The sequence below is a fragment of the Meleagris gallopavo genome, chromosome 7, assembly GCF_000146605.3.
Source record: "Meleagris gallopavo isolate NT-WF06-2002-E0010 breed Aviagen turkey brand Nicholas breeding stock chromosome 7, Turkey_5.1, whole genome shotgun sequence".
In the NCBI taxonomy this organism is placed as follows: domain Eukaryota; kingdom Metazoa; phylum Chordata; class Aves; order Galliformes; family Phasianidae; genus Meleagris; species Meleagris gallopavo.
In genome coordinates this window covers 2,523,906-2,543,135 of record NC_015017.2, presented here as the reverse complement: position 1 = coordinate 2,543,135, position 19,230 = coordinate 2,523,906, and the positions used below count along the sequence as shown (strand labels likewise).

The following is a 19,230-nucleotide window of genomic DNA, read 5'->3' as shown; positions in this document are numbered from 1 at the left end:
GCTGGAAAGCGTCCCCTCCCCTTGTCTGTAAAGCTGAGGACATCCCTCCCGAAATGGAGGAGCTCTGTCATAGAGTTATTAAACCGCTAAGATCCCGAAGTCCAACCCCAACCCACCCCACCACCGTGCCCGCATCCCTCAGTGCCACATCCCCAAGGTTATGGAACAGCCACCGCTCTGACCCTACCCATCCCTTCAGACATCCATTTTCATATCAACCGTAAGTAGATGTGATTAATTCCGGTCAATTGCTGGTGTCAAACACCTGGCCGCTTAGCCCAGATGAAGATTAATTCGCATTGACAAAGAAAAAGTAGGGATTCCTGTCGTACCTCAATTCCAGTCCATGTTAGTTCTCTATAGGGCTCTCCAGCTCAGGACACTAAAGGTGTTAAACAGGCACCTCATAGGGACAGGACTGCCAAACACATCCGCCTGCTGACAAAGACCAGAGCGGTGCATTTAGTCTCTGTGACTTAATTTTATTACAAATTCAAACTTGATAAAGGTAAAAGGCAGCGCTAACAAGGCCTGAGCAGCCCCATAATCTCCTGAAAGTGTAAAAGGATGTGGCACTGATGGACATGGTGGGGATGGGTCGAGGGTTGCACTGGATGATCTTAGTGGTCTTTTCCAACCTTAATGATTTTATGTTGCAAGAGCTGATTTCTGCATTGCCCTGTGATGACTCCAGGGCTCTCTCCCACTGCAGCCCACCCCAGAGCCCTGTCAGGCTGCTGGTGGCTTCCACACATGGCCCAACCAAACTGAGAGGAGAGCTTATATAGATTCTTGTTTATCCAAGCCTTAAATCATTCAGAGGCTTACATTCAGAACTTAGAAAAGACAGGAAAACACCCAGAGTGCAGGGCAGCTGTAAATTACAGGTCAGACCCATTCTAAAATCAGAAATTGCCACGACATCACTGCCCACAGGTTTCTTCTCAGTCGGACTGGAGCCGGCAGTCCATGCACACCAAAGCCAACGTTTATCTGGAAGTTTTCACATACGAAGATTGAGATTTGAGTCATTTGTGCGGAAGACTGGTCCTCAAATTCAAAACCATGTCAAACAATTAAATATATCAACCTTCCCAAGACGGCATTTATCAGATCATAAAGCAACTGGTTGCTGCTCCAGGAAAATAAACTAGTTCTAGCAGAATCCCTGTCCCCAGATGGGTATAGATGCCCTCCATACAATCCAGGCTGCTACTTGTTCTCCAGAAACTATTTAATTGTCACTTGTTGCTTTTTATATGAGTGACATCAAGGTGACTATTTATAGCTGGTGCCTGTGCTGAATTTTTTGTCTTCATTCCTCAGCAGGGCAATGTGCTGCACTCAGAAAGGCTGTGCACAAAGCTTGGTGAGGCCTTTGATGGACAGCCACTGCCTTCAGAGGACGTGAGTAATAGGGAACTCTAAACTAAGCCCTGGGAGACACATTGGAGACAGCCACCCCAGTGAGCACAGCTGGAATGCACCCCATGGCCCCATCACCTGAACTGCAACCCTGCAGCCTTGCACAGGTTTATCCTGTTCAGAATCACTTTCAAGAGGAATCCCCAATCGCATTCTCTCCTTCACCCTGCCTCTGCTCCAGCTCTGCTTAAATGTCTATTAATTTCTCAGAGCTCATGTTACAGCTGTACGGGATGCACTGCTTTTATCATGACTCAGCAGTGGTATTGGATCAATACTATTTCTTGCACCTGGTACCACTGGTCTTCACAAGGAGCAAATAATTTTTTTTATCAGAAGAAGCAGCTACATGAGATTCTTGCTTTGCTTGGGCATTGAAAACAAACTTTCCATGTCCTGAGATTTGGAGTCAAGTTTACTCAGACTCCACACAAGTGAAAAAAAAAAGCCCCCCCCAAAAAAAGCACCAAACATGCTCTGCAAGGCACTGCAGGGGCCTTAAAAATGGATTCAAGCCTTGCTATGGGAGCAAGCCTCACTGTGACTTGTTTTCTTTGCTATCCTGCAGGTTTTCCTTCTGCAACTATCCTCATCTCCCTTGCTTAGCACTACTGCTGTTTCAGGCTCTACGTAGCTTGTTTCCAGAGACCTTATCCTTGAATTTGCCCCTGCCCTTTGAGGAATTCTGGCTAAAGACACAGGGCAGTTCCTTATTTTTAGGCTGGCGTTACCCAGGAATTTCAGCCACCTGTGCAGCTGCATCACTGTGTCCACACAAGGAATTTCCAGTTCAGCAGTGCAATACGATTTGCATTCTTGCCTTGGGCCCCTTATAGCCAGTCTGAGATTTGCGTAGAGCAGATTTATGTCTGCAAATCTACTATTGAAAGGAGTTGATAAAGAACAAACAAACAAACAAAAAACCCTGACGACACAGAACTTGGAATAGAAGAAGCTACTGAACGACAACAGTCAGAATTCAAGTCCCACGTTGAATGTGCGCTGTAGTTTAAGGAATCCCACTTCTTGCCTACATTCCAGACACTTACAGTAATTATTTCTTTTAATACAGTCAAAATAAGCCATCTTGTTATAAAACTATTATATATACAGAATTTGTCCAAATAAATATGAAATAATGATTCAAATACATTAGTTTTGGCTGCACTACGAAGTACAGTGTCTGCAGCTGAAGGTTAAGTACTGAAATATACATTTCATATTTTAACAAGCAACATGAAGTCGAGACCCATTTTGTCTGAGAGTTATAACTGATTAATGATACTCAAGCAAGCCTGAGTATCCCATGCCAGTTTCAAAGGGCTTTATTTTAAGAGTATAATTCTCCAACATCCTGTGTACAAGGAGGCTGTTTCATGCCGAGCACATCCCAAAGATACAATTTTCCCTCTGTGTTGCTCTTAAACCAAACCATCTTGTAAAACCACACTCTTGAGAGCCAGAACAAGCCATCGGCTGTTAAAACTACTGCTGCTTGTGTACTCAGTAGACCATTTCTACATAATAAAATGGATGGTTTTATGTTTTGTCCAGCAAAGTATGATTACATTTCTATTAGCTTTAAAACCTGGGATAGAGGAAACCAGTGGCTAGCTGACAGCATAGAAAGAAAACACAGGGTCACCTTCTGCTCCACTGTAAGATCATGGCATCTGGCGAGCCAGAAAGGAAGTCTGACAGCTTTAACAAGATGTCCATTAGTCCAAGGAGAGTGGAATGCTTAAAAACTTCAGAAAATCTACACCTAAGAGGCCAATATTTCATATTGCCAAGATCCTTGAAAGGAGCAGAGCTCCATTAACATGGTAACATTTTGCAAACATAACAGTGGTGGTATCCTGCAGAGTCTGTGGATTTATTAATGGGAAAAAATTACATCACAGACAAATATGTGCTGGTACTGAAGTACTTCAGAAAGAAACATCGGGGCAACTAGAGGGCTTCTACTTTATTACACCTCCTAAGGAGCCTATGGTGATCTTCCTCAGCAAATGAACCCTCATGGGAAATGCTTTCAGATGTTGCCAAGACAGGGCCCAAGAGACTGCTAGCGTCTATGCAGATTTGTCTGGGTGAGATTTATTACTCTTTAGGTCAGCTGAGTCGTTATTTGCATCAGTGGAGCTCTGGCAGGCTAGGAACCTTGCTTGGCTTTGACTTTTCTATCCTGGGGCTTTTAGTTATGAAATGGGGGATCACAGCAAAGCCGTAACTGATAGCAGCTTCCCAAGGTGCTCCAGTATGGAGATCAGTGAACTTGAGTTGACAGTCCTTAAAGTGGTGGCCTTCAAAGATGAACTTCAAAAGGACTAGAGAAAAAAAAACTGTACACCGCCAGCAGCCCAACACCTTTCTCTCTTTTTCATTTTGGGGATCTTGAGGTCTCTAAATTGGGCCTCTTTCGATGTTGAGGAAGACTCTTCCTTTAGTGGGAGTCTTTCAAAGCTCTGAGCTTGATTTCATTTAATATTTTCATTAGCACCCTAGTGCAAGTAGGATAGCACTAATAAAATATTTGGATGACAGTGTATGAAGCAGCATCAGTAAAGGAAGGTAAACTCATACAGGAGTGGGAAGAGGTTAAGGATTTGAGACACAAATGGAATGAAACCAAGCAGACTGCAAATCCCATGTCAAGGACTAAACTCATGATCTCATCAGCTAGAAATGACAGAGAGGAGGAAGTTCTGAGATTATAAATCAGTCATGGTTTGGTTGTGTGCCATCATCACAACAAAAAACACCAAAGAATTATGTTTAATGTTAGAACATTTCAGGTAAGGGTCTCCCAGTGCAAATATTTATACCATTGCACAGAACATCTATGTGACCTTACCTAAAATGGTGTCCCTTTGTCTGCTTACCCATGTTAAGAAGCATTCAGACTTGCATATCTGCAGAGAAAAAACTGCTAACATAAGCAGCAGGAGGATCTTTTCTGAGATGAGTTGGCTTGTCCAGTGAAAAACAGATCAACTGCATCTCTTTTCTATAAACTTCTTTGGAGAGAAGATCTGCAGATAATTCTGTGTAAAGTTTGGAGCCAAGTTAGCAGAAAAGCTTACAGCTAAACAGGCCATAATAATTGCAGTCTGGAAATCTGATGTTTATTGCCAAAGTTCTGGACACAAATCCAAAAGAAGTTGTGAGCATTATCATGAGTGCTTGCCTGCCAACACTAGCACTAGCCCAAACACCGCACGCTCTCTTCCCTACCACGAGGCTTGAGACATGAGTATCCATCACAGGCAGCACCACTGCAGCTGCAGAGAGGTTGTCCTGATGCTCCTGGACTGGATGACACAATCCCAGCATTGCAATCCTGTATGCTCTACACTGCCGTGCCAAGCAGGGAACTCACTTGCAATTTGAAAACTCTCACTGAGCTTGTTGAAAACTGCCCATCTTGGGCTATAGTGGGAGCCCACTCATGGCAGCCTCTGCAGACCTAATCTAATTAGGAGCAGACACACCACAGCTCTTAGCATTTTGGCACAAAGCAAAGTTAAGCCAGCTCCACAGCAGCTGTAGCTACAGTGAGCCAAATCTGTCCCAGGCTGCTGCGCAGCAGCTGATGGCAGTGCCTGGCTCACACACATAGCAGTCATAGGCTGCTGTTTGTAATCTGTACCACTGTCTGCTCTCTCCAGTTGCAAAATCTGGCTGCTCCTCCTCCTCTGGCTTCCCCTCTTGCTGTGAACCTAAGTGTTAAGACAGCTCTAAGCTGTTCTTGGAGGAACCTTCTAAGAATACATCATGCATCAGTTCCACCTGGCCTAAAAACACTCACCTTTTCACTTGCCAGAAGTGGTGTGGGGATAAAACAGCAGGATCATGCAGTGATAAGACATCCAAGGCAAGAAGTGCACCCCTACACCTTTTCTCCCAGAACCTGGGCCAAAGGCAGCAAGAGATCGATAGGCACAATTTATCTGGGAGTGCTGCATGTACATCTGTCAAAAAGCAGATGGGTTTTCCTTTAGCAAGACTAAACCGGGATAGCTTTGGAGAAAACAATGCATTACATCAGCTGGAGCTGGCTCTGCATCTCTTTGTGATTAATGTATGGAAGTATTCCTTCTGTCACTGCCGTGGTGTCTTTGCTGCTCTGACAGTGCGTAGACACGAGAGCAAGGGGACACGTGGCCTGCTTACAAGGGCTGGATGCTTCCTTCTTGTTGGATTTCCTATGCTTTGTCTGCTCCATGCTGTGTGGCCTCATCCACTCCTCAAACATTCCAAGCTGAGCTACATTTTCCACACAGGCCTTCCCAGTTTTCTTAAACTCGAGTTGTTTGGGACTGCCGTAACACATAGCCACAACATATGGTCTGAAAACACCAATTGTTTGTAGCAGATTGTTTGTGTTAATTAGTCATACCGTCCTGTAAAATGGCATGTGAACACTGCTTTGGAAAAGCTTATGTGAACACTGAGTTGCAGTTTGATTCCCTCGCTGGAGTGGAAGAAGAGGAAGGAAGAGCCTTTTGTTGTCCTTATGGAAATTCATCCAGATTCATGCAAAGTGCAGCTCAGAGCAAAAATGTGTCTTTTCTAAAGTGCAGGAAAACATAATGGTGCTTTGCTTCTAGAGATCTTCCACACTTACTCAGGTCTCAGTATCTTCTACTCACTCATTGCCATGTCTTCTCTCGGGGAATAGTTCCAACCACTTAACAACAGAAAGAACTGCTCCTGTATCTGCTGCCTTGTGGTTCTGCATTACATACTTGAAGCAGTGCATCAGTTACGTAAACTCTTTTCACCTTTCTGCTCATCCACTCAGAGCAGCAGCAGGCAGCTGGTAGTTCCTGGCTTACCTAAAATAAGCCATGCTGGTGCTAAAGAATTCGGGTTCCAGCTGTGCTAATCACCAGCAGGGCAGGAAGGCAGGTCATTATAGTTTCCTGAAACAAAGACATTGGCCTATACTCGGAAGTGAAAGAAGATAACAGTAAGAAAACATCAGAGAATATAGAAGTGAAGCACTTCAGACGTTACAGTGCATTAGAGCTAAGGGTACCTCTGACCTTAAGCCATAACACATTTTCTTATCATCCAAAGCATTCCCGTTTTTCCATGCTCAGGGAACCAGGAATGGTGTTTCGGAGTGACTCATCTGCTCAGGGTGTTTCCCCTGTCCCTGTGCACCCCAAGCCAACTCATCAGTCAGCTCCTGCACCCATCCAATTACCATCCTCTGCAATTTTCATGTTGGCTGTTCCGCAGCATTAATTATTATGATATTAAAAACCTTCTGATCCTTCCCCGTAGGAACGTGAAGGAATTATTTCCTCTATTCTCCTTCAACGAAGAGCCAAGTTGAGCAGGAGCTGTCAAATTCTCCAGCGTTCAGATTTCTTGCCAGTTGTGGAAACAAAAGAAGATTTTTCTAAATTCACCAAATTGCCACAGAATGCTTTCATTTCAGCTACGCTAAAAAAATATATTCCCAACTGGACAGAAAGGAAAACGAATGCTTGCATCTACAAACCACCATTTCCATAGCTGGCTGCGTGGCTTGTCAAGCACCAGGCTGGAAACAGATGCCCATATGCAAGTCTCAGTTTTTTCTTCCTTTTGCCTTCTGGCTCTCCTACCTGTACATTCCTCTAAGGACAGCTACTCAATATAAGCTTCTTTTTGCAGTGTTCCCAGCTGGAAGTTGTGCAGGGCTGGGCACTGTCAGAGGGAGTTCCCCAGGAACTTGTCAGACACCACCTCTGTTGCTCAACCTCATTTTCTGCACAAATTTTCATCCTCTTTGACCTTTCAGCAGTGGGTTAAGGCAGGAAAGACCGATTTCTCTATGGTGGCCTCTTTCTGGGCAGTTACTAAAGTTTCTGAAACATCCTGAGCACATTAGTGCCTCAACAAACTAATTAGAAGTTCCCAAAATAATTTTTAATACGTTTTTCAATTATAAAAGGAACTGCTCTAGTAATAGCAGATAATGGTTTCCCCCTCGAGGTATCTTTGTTCCTTCCTGGCTCACTGGCAACAGATGAGTTGCTTCACTCTGTGTAACAGCACGCTGCTCTTCCTGCAGTGGCTGGTGTTAGGCAAGGCTGCTCAGGCTCAAACAGGTTAAATGATTTCAGTGCATTTCCAAATTGTACCCATCACACCCAAAGCACGAGGCTAGGAACCAGGTGAAAACCAGCCAACAGTTTAGACACGACTTGAAAAAAGTAAGAATACCATGTGGCTATTGGAACACTACAAAGCAAGGAGACAGACTCCATCACACAGCGCTCTGTGAACACGTCTGTACTATACATCCCAAATCTGGGTGGGGATTCCAGCAAAAAAAAACCCTATGTTCACACCCACATTTGCTTTCCAAGTCTGTGCTAGACAACATGACTTAAATATTTCTCTCTCCAAGCACTGGCAAAGCACTGGCAGTTCCACACATTACAACTGCCTGGGGAACACAGAGAAGTGAAACACTTTTGGGTGACATTACTGAGCTGGGAGACATATATGGCTGTCAGCGACCTCTTCACTAGAACAGAAAGGTGCTGCCTACAGCCATATTTAGCCTGGTTTCCTAAGGGAACAAGCCATATGTGCTCACTCTTTGTAACAGTGCTCCTGTCCCACACTCACAGTGTAAGCCAGCTGGTCAGGAGCCACCAAGTTTGTCAGAGAGGCCAGGGTACATCTCCTTAAACTTGATACCCCCACTGGCAAAAAGCAGCCCACTGAGCAGCTCATGGCATGTGGCAGAGAGAACTTGAGTTCTTTTATCAGGTAAAACACTGCAAAATCTGTCCTTTGTCGGATGATGTGTCTCTCATTTCCCACACTTGATCTCCTTGTCTCTGCATCCTCTGGGAGGTGGCTCACCCTTTGAAGTCCAGGACCCAAAGCAGAGTTGCATTGCAGCTCTCTTGGCAAGGTGGGCAGGAGTCACGCAGTGGAGCTTGGGGGTAAGCAAACCATTCATAGCAAAATATTCCTATTGAGGAATCAGCCAGAAATCACAAGGGAGGAGGCTAAACAGGAGAGCAGCATAAGTAGGCAGCAGACCCGAACCACAGGCAACTCCTCTCAGGTAGAAGGAGGTGAGTGGCTGGTCTCACTACCTCCCTATGCTCCAAGCAAGTTAAGCTTCTTTCTATGTGTGTAAATAATATGATCAGTCTCTTCAAATGGATAGCAGGCAATGCTATAAGAAAGCACTAGGAAATGCTATAGGAAGGCATTTCTTGTGGTTCACACATGTATTCTCTTTGTAATTAATATTGAAAATGTTTATTGTATTCAGTAGTTATTTTCCTTCTTGGTCTTTAACACATTCAAGTGTTCTCTGTCAACTATTATCTGGGAGCCATTAATATTAAGCATGTTTGATGTTTCTAAGCCAATCTCTGGAGTGTTTTAGCACTGTTAATAATTAATACAGGAAGGTCAGCACTTCAGGAGCCTGAAGCAGTGCACAACAGGCTCGGTTTCGAGGCTCAGTGTGAATGATCTGTTCATCATTACAACTCCACAGATCCTCAGAATCTTTCTTAGCTCACCATCAGTGCAGCAGTGAGGAGCAAGGCCTGTTTTTCATTAATGAAGGCACAATACCTCCTCCTCTCAGGACTGACGGAACAACTTTTTCACAGCAGTGACAGACCTTGCCTGTGGGATCATCAGTGGGTTACTGCTGGTCTCCAGGCTTCAGCAGGTGAGCTCCAGTTGATTTTGTGGCGTCAGTTCCAGACATTACTGCAGGCACACAGGAGGAGAAACAGTGGAGACAGGGATTTACCAGCCCACGACAGTTCCCAGCACAAATCTTCATGCTGACACTGCCTTCTTTTCTGTTCAGCATGAGCTTTTAATCTGAGTTACTATGAGCTGTCCCAATGGGTTGGCCATTCCTACCTAGCACATCGTATACCTGTCAGCATGGGCAGGGAGATTAAAGCAGTAAAGGGCTAAACTAAGCTTTCATAAGCTTATACAGTGTTTTTTAACAGTTTTTTTAACAGCACCTTTAAGGTGGTTTGATAGCAAACAAGCCCATTTGCAGGTAATAAACATAACTTCTTGTGACCTCTTGAGGGATCGACTGTTTTGACTTCACTGTACTCATTATGGTTTCACTGTTTCTTCTCAAAACAAATTTACTTGCAAAAAAAGGAGAGCTTCTCCCTATTTCTGAAGCTCTGCATTTGCTGTCCTGCTCCCAGGACCAGGTTCTGCAGTGCTCACACTGCATGCCCATGCCACTGCTCGGGCAGCATGCCCACCTCGCTCAAAGCATGCCTCAAGCTCCCAAACCATTCATCTCAGAAACACCCAGGGCATTTGTGAGCCATGCTCAAAGGAGCACAGTATGGAGGCAGGCTCTGCAAGTGCAAGCTCAGGACCACAGATGGACTCTGCTTATTTATAGCAGGGCTGGCTAAACCAAAATAGTTATCCCAAAGGCAAGGCATGCTATATATACTCTCACACAAGTGACTAGTTCATTTGAAGTTGGCAGTGCAGAGAGACAAGATGTCTGTCCTATGGCAGGTCTGGAAGCCAAGATCACTTGGACAAGGCCATAAGGAAAGCCACGTTTCTCTGACCCTTAATTCTGGGCTGTGCATGCCCATCACCAGCTAAATCAGACCATAACCTCACTTGTGTCCAGCTAGCCAGAGCTCACAACAGACAGTGTTGGCTTTGCCACGTGTATGGGAACTGTTGAGGCATGGCCTGAAGCACTGATTGATCATCTGAGGCAAGGACTGGGTCAGCCGTGGGAGCAGAGGTGAAGGCAATTCACTTGTGTGACCCCCCCTAGATCCCCAATTAAGGGCTGACTAACACTGGAGAAGGATCTCTTTTGGGAGGTCCCTCCTTTGTGGAGCTTTTCATTGTGAGCCTACATTTTTGGATACAAGCGAGCATTCCTTCTCTGTTTGTTCCTTTATTATCTCACTACGGTACTCTTTCCAACTGTACTTTGTTGACTGTACACCACGATATCAAGATGATGGGTAATGCATGCTCTCAGAATGTCTGCCATTGCGGAGGAAGCCGATCAGAGCCTATATATGACATTTTGGGAGTTTACAACAGATCAGCTATCTGGTTTCTGGCTACTGTGGGCTTTCAGCATAGCCAAGAGCCATAAAGTCACCAACCTGTGGCTCAGGACAACAGCAGATTTCAGGTGCTATCAAACAGATAGCTGTATAAAAGCACTAAAGCTGAAGCTAAGCATTTAACAATTCCTAAGCAACTGATAATTTATAAGCAACATGAGGTCTTCCTGCTGTTTCAACGACTCTTAGGATGAAGGTGAGACCCCTGCATTGGGCATCACACCGATGAGCACATGTGGACAGAGAGGACCAGCCAAGGGGAGCAGGAGACAGAAACTAAGGAGAAAAAGCAGCCCTCCCTATGGGAAGGCAGCAGGCAAATTTCTAGTCTTGTTTTCAAACTTCCAGGCAGTGCCCTTAATACTGGATGCTGCTGATTTTTCAAATCCTGCAGCTCTTCCTTAAAGTTGGGTGATTTGCACTGCTCGTATTGGTGAGCTAATATTTCCTTGCAGCAGTCAGAGTCAGGAGGAACCAACGCACACCACTGAAAAGGAGACCTCCAGAAGCTCCCGAGGCACTCCACACAGGTCAGTGTCCTTGCACCAACTTTTACTCAGAGAAACAGGCACAGAGAGGCAATCTGCAGCAGTCAGAGCCAGAAATAAGAGATTATTGGAGTTATTCTTGCACAGTGGCTCTAGGAGTTTTACTTTGACCTGTGCCCTACTGAAATGTCACAAGGTCCTCCAAGCAGAATGGTTGAGAGCAAAGCAGTGCACGAAGGCCTGCGAGTGGTTTTGAGGTGTTCAGCCCGCAGTGCTGGGCTGCAATATTCGATCCCTACCACTCCTGGGGCGTCATTACATCAGGCAAGCATAAAACTAAAGACAATCCCTATTCTCAAGAAAACTAGCAATGCTCAGTCTTAGCCAGGGAAACTTATTTTGGGTATGAGCATAGTCGAGTGAGGTGCATCACAGCAGAGAAGCTTTGTGTTGGCCATTTCTTTGGAGCAACGGGAGAAAAATTGGTGGTCTGGGTGTAGCTCTGGCGGCAGCCACTCATCCATCTGTTCTGTCACTGCCTACTGTCTGTCGGCTTCCTGGTGCAAAATGAGATTTAACTGAAACCATGGATGAGTGATGCCCTCTAGTGGGTCTGGCTCACCGAGAGCTGGAGGAAGCCCCATCCATGATGTGCCCATCCAACGGACACATCCCCGGGCTGCCGGGGATCATCTCCACCAGCCAGTGCTTAAGGCACTGCCTTTTATCAAACCTCTCAGCAAAAGCATCTGCCTCATTTCAGGCACATCCTCAGGTGGGGAATGTAACTCCAAAAATCCAAGTGAACACTGATGGTGTTTCCCAGGCCAATAAGTATTTTGAATGTATGGATACAAGCAAGTTTTGCTGGAATCATTGGACTTACGTTTGTGATGAGAAACATTGTGCAGCATTCTCAGCTTAAGGTATCGATACCCCCTGCACCTCAGTCTTTCCCAAACCCTCGGAAAGGGTTTTGAACCCCTCTACTGTGCCACTGTAACCATTCTCTGTTCACCTAAAGCCCTGAAAAAAGAGAACAATACCATAAGAGAGCTCGTTTCCCACCGCTGTGGGCAGGGGACTGGAAGCCATTTCCATGCTGAGAAAATTACACCAACCTCAGGTGGTTTGTGATTTCCCAGGGTTGTTGGGTGTCTTCTTCAAAGGCTTCCCAGATCCTGGCTAGCTTGGGTAGAGCTCATGGGAAAGGATCTGGGTAGGAGAGACTCTTCTGCCTTATGAAAAAGCAGCTTTGTTCAGGGTGTACAGGAGCATATGTGAGCCAGTTGAGGGGGGATGTATCCCCAGAAAAAAGGAAATCCACTGTCATTTGGCTAGCAGGCCAACACAACTCATGCAGGCTTACAAAACTGATTCAAACCAGTGGGGGATTTCCTCCCACGTGACTTTTGCAGCTCTTGGCTGTCTGTAAATAGTGTTTCAGTACAGATATGAGAAGTAACAGAGCCCCAGCAGTCAGGCTTGGAGATCACAAGACGTGCTCTTCATTGCACAACAAGGATAAGTGTTTTTAATCTGGCTTTTAGAATCATAGATTCATAGAATCTATTTGAGTTGGAAAGGACCCTTAAGGGCCATCTGGTCCAACTGCCATGCAGTGAACAGGAACCCCTACAGCTCCATCAGGTGCTCAGAGCCCTGTCCAGTCTGACCTTGGGTGTCTGCAGGGATGGGGCATCCACTGCCTCTCTGGGCAACCTGTGCCAGTGCTTCACTACCCTCACTGTAAAAAGCTTTTTCCTTATATCCAATCTAAATCTCTCCTCTTCTATTTTGAAAACATTTCCCCTGATCCTTTCCCTTTAGGACTCTTTCTTTCTCCCTGCTCCCTGACACCATTATGACTAGGCTTTGTTGCACTCCCAGAAAGCTTTGGGAGCTGCTGCTTGAAGGAAAGGTACTAAGTATCATGAGACTAGTGCTAGAAATACAAAAGCTATCTTCATTTAGGTTGTTAATGATCTGCAGATCTCCCTGTTCTTGCCCCTGATGGGCTATCCCAATGCATTAGCACATTGTGCGTCTTCCCCGTTAAGATGGGAGCATTTGAACAAGAGCTTCCTACAAAGCACCCAGCCCAGCCACCTGTGGTAACTATAGCTATTAGTTTAATCAAAAAGCAGGAGAAGCCCAAGTGCTCTTTTTTTTGCTCTCTTTGTCTGCCCCTTTCTGGCTTGTCTGCTGAAGCCCTTTGCAGAAGAAGTGGGTGTGCTCCTTCCCACCAGCTCCAAAAAAACAATTCGCTTTGGCAGTCCCAGGTCCGAGTTATCAGAACCTACATCCTGGCATGAGACTAAAGGAAGCCTAACCCACGTCATCAGAAACTGCTGGGCCGTAACAGGCTGCTCCAGCCTGCCCTGTACCCAGCCCTCAATCTCTGCTGCAGGATGCCATGGAATAGCCACAGAGCTGAGTGACAGTGCGGAGGGCAGGGTTTACGTCCCAGCCTCTCCCTACCAGCAGGAGGGTTTAAGGTTCACCAGTTTCTGCTCACCTCTAAACTTTGGCACCGCACTCCGGGAGTTGCCGGCTTGCCTGCCTGAGTTTCGCTTTTCTTTTCCTGCAGCAAGGAGGCAGCCAGAGAGGTCGGACGAGGCTGTTATCATCTGTTGAGGCCATTCCCATCCTCTGCGACCCCCGTGTAGGAAGAAAGCAAAGCTGCATACAGGTAACTCTTTCCTATGCCTTGTATGTCTGCACCTGCCTCCTCCCAGCCACCTGTCCCCCCAGACCCGTGGGTTTTGCCTTCCCACCAAAAAGCAGCTCCTGATCATGGCCATAAAGGCAGCCCACTCTCTGAATCCCCAGCCAGAGCAGGGGTCTCCACTTGCTGCTGGCTTACTTCTGTCCATCTGGGTGATTAACGACCTCAGCTCAGAGGAAATCAGCACTATGTCACTCCAGTGGTGTTTGCACACGGAAGTGTTTGTGCAGCTCAAGTTTTGTGTCTCTTGGTAAACTTTGCTTAAGAGTGCTTGTACACCAAGTGACTGCCACTGAGCTGAATGTCAGCAGCAGGAAAGTGGGGAGGCAGTGTGCTAGCACCATCTGGGGCAAAAAGACGTCAAGCTTGTGGGGCTGGGCACTGCAGAATTACAGTACTTGGGCAGAACCACACTCTAGATTCACAGAATTGTTGGAGTTGGAAGGGACCTCTAAAGGCCATCCAGTTCAACTCCCCTGCAATGAACAGGGACAACTACAGCCCCATCAGCTGCTCAGAGCCCTGAGCCCAGCCCAACCTGTAATACTGGGGTTCTGCTTTTCTAAGGAGCTTCTACATCTCCACAGAAGGTCAGCAAGCATCTCGCATGGTTTTAGTGTCTTTTGGTTTAGAGTTTCTGTTTTGGAGAGACTCAGCTATATGTGGTGCTGTATGGGGGCAAGGGTTGGAGATCTTTATGGGGCATTTCCAACTCAGGATATTCTGATTTATGATTCTATCTGTTTTGCTTTCTTGCCATTCTCCTCAGATGAAAAGGGAGGTGCACCCCCTGCACCCTCTCAACGCAAAAAAAATTGTTTGGCAAAGCCTCCAATCTTTAATAGCTGTTTGCTTGTAGGAGAAGTTTGAAAGGAAATTTTCCTGCAATTGCAGTAATTGTTGAGTGAGTTTTATTCAATGCAATCTTCTGGGGTTAAACTGAGATAGCTTTTGGGGGCATTTTAAGAAGCAGCAGCATGAAGTAATGGGAAACAGAGTTCATATACAGATGAAATTCATGCAGCTTCTTGTGAAGACAGCCTGCGTTGATTATGGGGACAAACAGGTGAGGCACAGAGAAAAATTAAAGGCCTGAAGCCTGCCAGATTGCAGGGGAGAGACTGAAATGAAGGGACAGGCAGCATGCAGAAACAAGGGGCTTTTGTAAGAGGAGGGAGACATGGGCGGCTGGGAGAAGGATGTGGGGTGTGAACTCACTTCTCAGGGATGCACTACAGGAGGGTTAGATTGGTCATTGGGAAGAATCTCTTCACAGATGGGGGGTGGTCAGGGATTGGAAGGGGCTGCCATCCCAGAGTGCAACACATACCTACAAGCAGCTCTCCAGGGGTCAGGCTTGAGGCCACCACTGTTATTTTGGGCTCCTCTCTCAACCCACATGATAGAGACATGCTGGGCGGTGCAATGGTCATGAGGCTTCTCCAGCTTTGGTACCCCAAGTTGCTTAACTCTTGTTAAGAATGGTGTTTGTAATTCAGCCAGAGGCAGGAACCCAGCTCTTCCCAGTCAGGAGCACACACAGATCCTTGACCATACCTCAGAAGGTATGAAATCCCTTCAGAGCAAGCCACGGTTTCTGTTCACCCTCATAGCAATGCACTGACTTGAAGTGCTGCTGCCACAAAGCCCAACCAGTCCTGGCAGCTTGCACTCAGCCCCTGGGCAGCATCCCTGGCAAGCTGGGAGTTTGCCTCCATCTCTGAACTCACATCCAGCCTGAGTTAGATTATCCCAGTATAAGTTTTGCCCCAGTCCCTCAATAAGTGCACAATATCAGCGTAAGGTATCCCAAGAAGGGGTGCTCAAGAGCAAGGAATACTCTTAATTTATGTTTCTCTGCCATCAGCTTTCCCCAGCATGTCCTTAAAGAACATTTCTGTGTCTTCAAGGAGATGCATGCAATCAAATCTCCTTGTCCACATGCAAGCATGCCTCTTGCATCAGGTTTCTTAAATATTTCCACTCTCCAATCACAGCTGATAGTCCAAGGCAATGGCAGATACATTGGCTATTATATTTAATTCAGCTTATTTTGAAGCCAAACCACGCTCACCTAACTGCCACTGGTAGCGAGTTCATGCTGTTGGACCTGGGATCACTGATGACACATTCTGATGGAGCTGATTTCCTTGCAGGACATGGCACAGACAGTGGTGCCAGGCAGCTCCCTGGGGGATAACCGTCCCACCTACATCTACAAGATGGTCCTGCTGGGAAGCACGTCAGTGGGAAAGTCAAGCCTTGCCTACAGATACGTGAAAAATGATTTCAAGGAGTCGCTGCCTACTGTAGGATGTGAGTGAGCCGCTTCAATCCATTTCCTTCTGCCTTGTGCTGTAAGCAAAGCCACATCCAAACCACAGAGGCTCGATTTACTTCTGCTTGTTGGAGGCAGCTTAGCAGCAAAGTGAGGGAAACCTGGGTTCCAAATCATACAGTTCCATCTGCCTTTTGCATGTTTGGTCCCTTACACCTGTTTGGACACCTCAGAAGTGTCTCCTCAAGGTTCTTTGCCCAGGTGTGGGTCAGGAGCACATTGGGGCAAACCTCTTTCCCACTGTCCTGCTCTGCCCAGCTATGCTGAACAACCCCAGGCAGGGCATACATCAAAACTTGTGTGTCCACCCAAAGCTGCCAAAAAGAAGGGCCGCCAACCCTGCTTGGTGACATGCTGTCTCTTCAAGTGTTGCCCATCACCAGTATATGGCCATGTTGTGAAACTCTTCAGGTTCAAATAGCCCTATTAGAAATTGCTGGGATCTCCTACCCTACTGTCATTCACAGCAGCTGTGACAGCAATGTTGTTGTAATCAAGACAGACATCTCCATGCCAAACTCTACACAGCACCATGTGAGCTGATTGGCTCAGGGTGCTTTTGAGAAACCCATCCAGTTTTGTGCATTGCAGCATTGTCACTACCCCTCAAAGCGGCTTTGATCCTACAGCAGCAGACCAGAGCCCTCCACCACATATCTTGCAGGCTCCTTCTTCACACAGACAATCCAACTAGAGACAGCCACCATCAAGCTGGAGATCTGGGACACGGCTGGCCAGGAGAAGTACCACAGTGTCTGCCACCTCTACTACCGTGGTGCCCATGCTGCGCTCCTTGTTTATGACCTCACTAACAAGGTGAGATGGTATATGCACGTCCTGTCCACGTGAAAACACTGCTATGTGGCAGTGGAACTGATGGGACAGGCATCCGGATGTGTTCCTGATAGAGCAGAAGGGATCACAAACCCTAAGCAGATAAATGTCCCACTGGGATGCATCAGCAACCGCAGAGCCCAGAGGTTCCTATCAAAGCTTCTCTGTATCTGCATCAGGAGTGGCTGTCCCTTTTCCCCAGGAAACATTCAACAGAGCAAAGCAGTGGCTGATGGAACTGGAGAAGGAGTTCCTTCCTGATGAAATTGTCATTGCTTTGGTGGGCAACAAGACAGACCTGGCTGATGAACGGGAGGTTGCAGCTGAGGTGAGCACACACCATGTCCCCATTGCAAGCATTAAGACACATCTTAGCAGAGCCTTTTCTTCCTAAGTGGGGTCCCTCCTGCTCTGCCAGGTGGTCTCCCCATTGCTGAGTGGCATGCAGGAGCCCTGCCTTGTCCCCATGGGTCCCCAGGGGCCTTGGCACAGGGGAAATAATACTGATCTTCTCCTCCTAGGATGGGGAAGAGTTTGCAAGGAGCAGAAGCCTGCTCTTCATGGAGACGTCTGCAAAATCCAACCACCAAGTAAATGACATCTTTATGGCTGTAGGTAAGGTGTGGGGTGGCTCCAGGTAAGAACCAAAGCAGGGGAACCATGGGTCCTGGCTCCCCCAGACCTCCTGTACAACATGGGGCACAGCAGAGCAGCTCTGTCCCTAGTCTGATGCCGCATCTTCACACTGGGAACCAGTGCGAGTGCTCTGCTCTACCTCTTGCTATAAGAAGAATATTTGGAAAAGACAATGGGCTCTTCTTGCCTATGTTTCCAGGCTACAGATGGCTTCTCCCCAAAGCCCAGCCGGCCAGCAAGGGCCGCTCTGTAGCTTGTGTCCCTCCTGTTCAGGCTGGAGGAGGCAGTGGCTGTGGTGGCATAGCACCACATTACCTAGGACAGACAACTCCATGCCAAGATGCAGTATTAGAGATGCAGAGATCAAAGCCACTATGTTTTTCGGGTTTAGTACCTAACCTGGGTATATATACCTGACCTGAGCTGTGGCCCCAGCACATCTGTCCTCCAAGTGACATCACCATGCTGTCTAGAAGTTGCTGGGAAGTACCTACATGGCACCAGTAGGGTGGGACAGAGCAGCAGGTGCATCCCAACATGCATTGGCTGACCCCATGCCCTGGCAAGAGAGGTGATGCTCTGTGGCTTTGTGCTCCCCGTCAGCCCGAGAGCTCCTGCGGCGTGAAGGTGAGAAGGCAGCTGTCCCATCCACGAGTGGCAGGCAGCGTTTGGACTTGCGGGCAAGCGGGACGAGGAGGGGTTGCTGCCGTGTCTGAGAGGCCACAGGTTCACCACAGGATGTAGGACTGGACCTTGTGTTATTGGCATCGGTGGCCAAGGGGTGACAGCGCAGCGGATAGCTCACAGCCAACGTGGAGCAATGATCCTTCTGCCCATCTTCTGCCAGTGAATGCATGCAGTGCGTGCAGACCCTCAACAGTCTCATGATGGTGTTCTCCCAGTGGTGAGTGGGAATGTCCCCTGCCAAAAAGCAGCCCAGATGGGGACATCTCCCTGCCCCAGTCATGCACCAGCTCCCCCAGACTCAAGAGAGTTTGGCTTGTGGAGCACATCCCAACAACTTCAAGACTTGACTGCCAATAAAGAGCAGCTCATCTTAGCCACATTCTTTTCTCTGCCTTGGGTGCCAGTATGCAGGAGGTCTGGAGATGGTGAGGACCAGAGCGTGGCAGTGTAGCCCTCATCAGCCACTCCAGTTATCAGGAACTTCTGGTTCCTATGGCCAGGAAGCTCTCCCCTCCTGTTCCCCATACACCACCACCCTCTGTGATACCTGCCCAGCACTGAGACATGTGTGGGATGCGGGAATCCTTCCCAGCTGCTTCCTCCTCCTGCCTAAATCCCCTCTGTTAGTTAGCTAATTTGATAGAATCTAACTGCCACTTGCCTCATCCCTCTCAGATTAACCCTTCCTTCCCTAGGCAGTCCTGATCCCTGCTGTCCATCCTTAGCTTGCTTTTGGGATCTACATCATCCTCACTCCAAACTGGGGAATGGGTAAAGCAATGGAGACTTGTGAGAGGGGTGTCACAGAGTGAGTGACATGACCCATGCCACGAAAACAGGGCTCTGTGGTGATGTGGGGGGCTTGGTGCTCTCAGGGGTGCTGACCCTCTGTGGGGATAGAAAGAGAGGAGAGCCCCCAGGACTTAATTTTAGGTGATACCACCATCACTAAGGCTCATGTTCTGTCCCACCCCA

General features: G+C 47.2%; 1 protein-coding gene and 1 long non-coding RNA gene across 5 annotated transcripts in view; both read left to right on the top strand.

The window, feature by feature from the left end:
- Positions 1-6: 6 nt before the first annotated feature.
- LOC109368441 lies at positions 7-1,880 on the top strand. The gene is made up of 2 exons (XR_002116453.1): positions 7-220; positions 1,327-1,880. It is a non-coding gene; the product is annotated as an uncharacterized LOC109368441 (long non-coding RNA).
- Positions 1,881-10,998: 9,118 nt separating this feature from the next.
- The window catches only part of RAB17 (RAB17, member RAS oncogene family), a 9,845-nt gene continuing 1,613 nt past the window's right edge, over positions 10,999-19,230 (top strand). Inside the window, exons 1-6 of one of the 4 annotated variants that reach the window (XM_019616875.2) lie at positions 10,999-11,074; positions 13,623-13,724; positions 15,917-16,076; positions 16,763-16,914; positions 17,135-17,260; positions 17,454-17,547. In XM_019616875.2, the coding sequence (XP_019472420.1) occupies positions 15,920-16,076; positions 16,763-16,914; positions 17,135-17,260; positions 17,454-17,547 (529 nt within the window). In that variant the 5' untranslated portion in view covers positions 10,999-11,074; positions 13,623-13,724; positions 15,917-15,919. Of the gene's footprint in view, positions 11,075-13,401; positions 13,531-13,554; positions 13,725-15,916; positions 16,077-16,762; positions 16,915-17,134; positions 17,261-17,453; positions 17,548-18,171; positions 19,209-19,230 lie in introns of those variants that run through there. The other 3 variants (XM_019616876.2, XM_031554089.1, XM_031554090.1) reach the window with 3 other exon arrangements.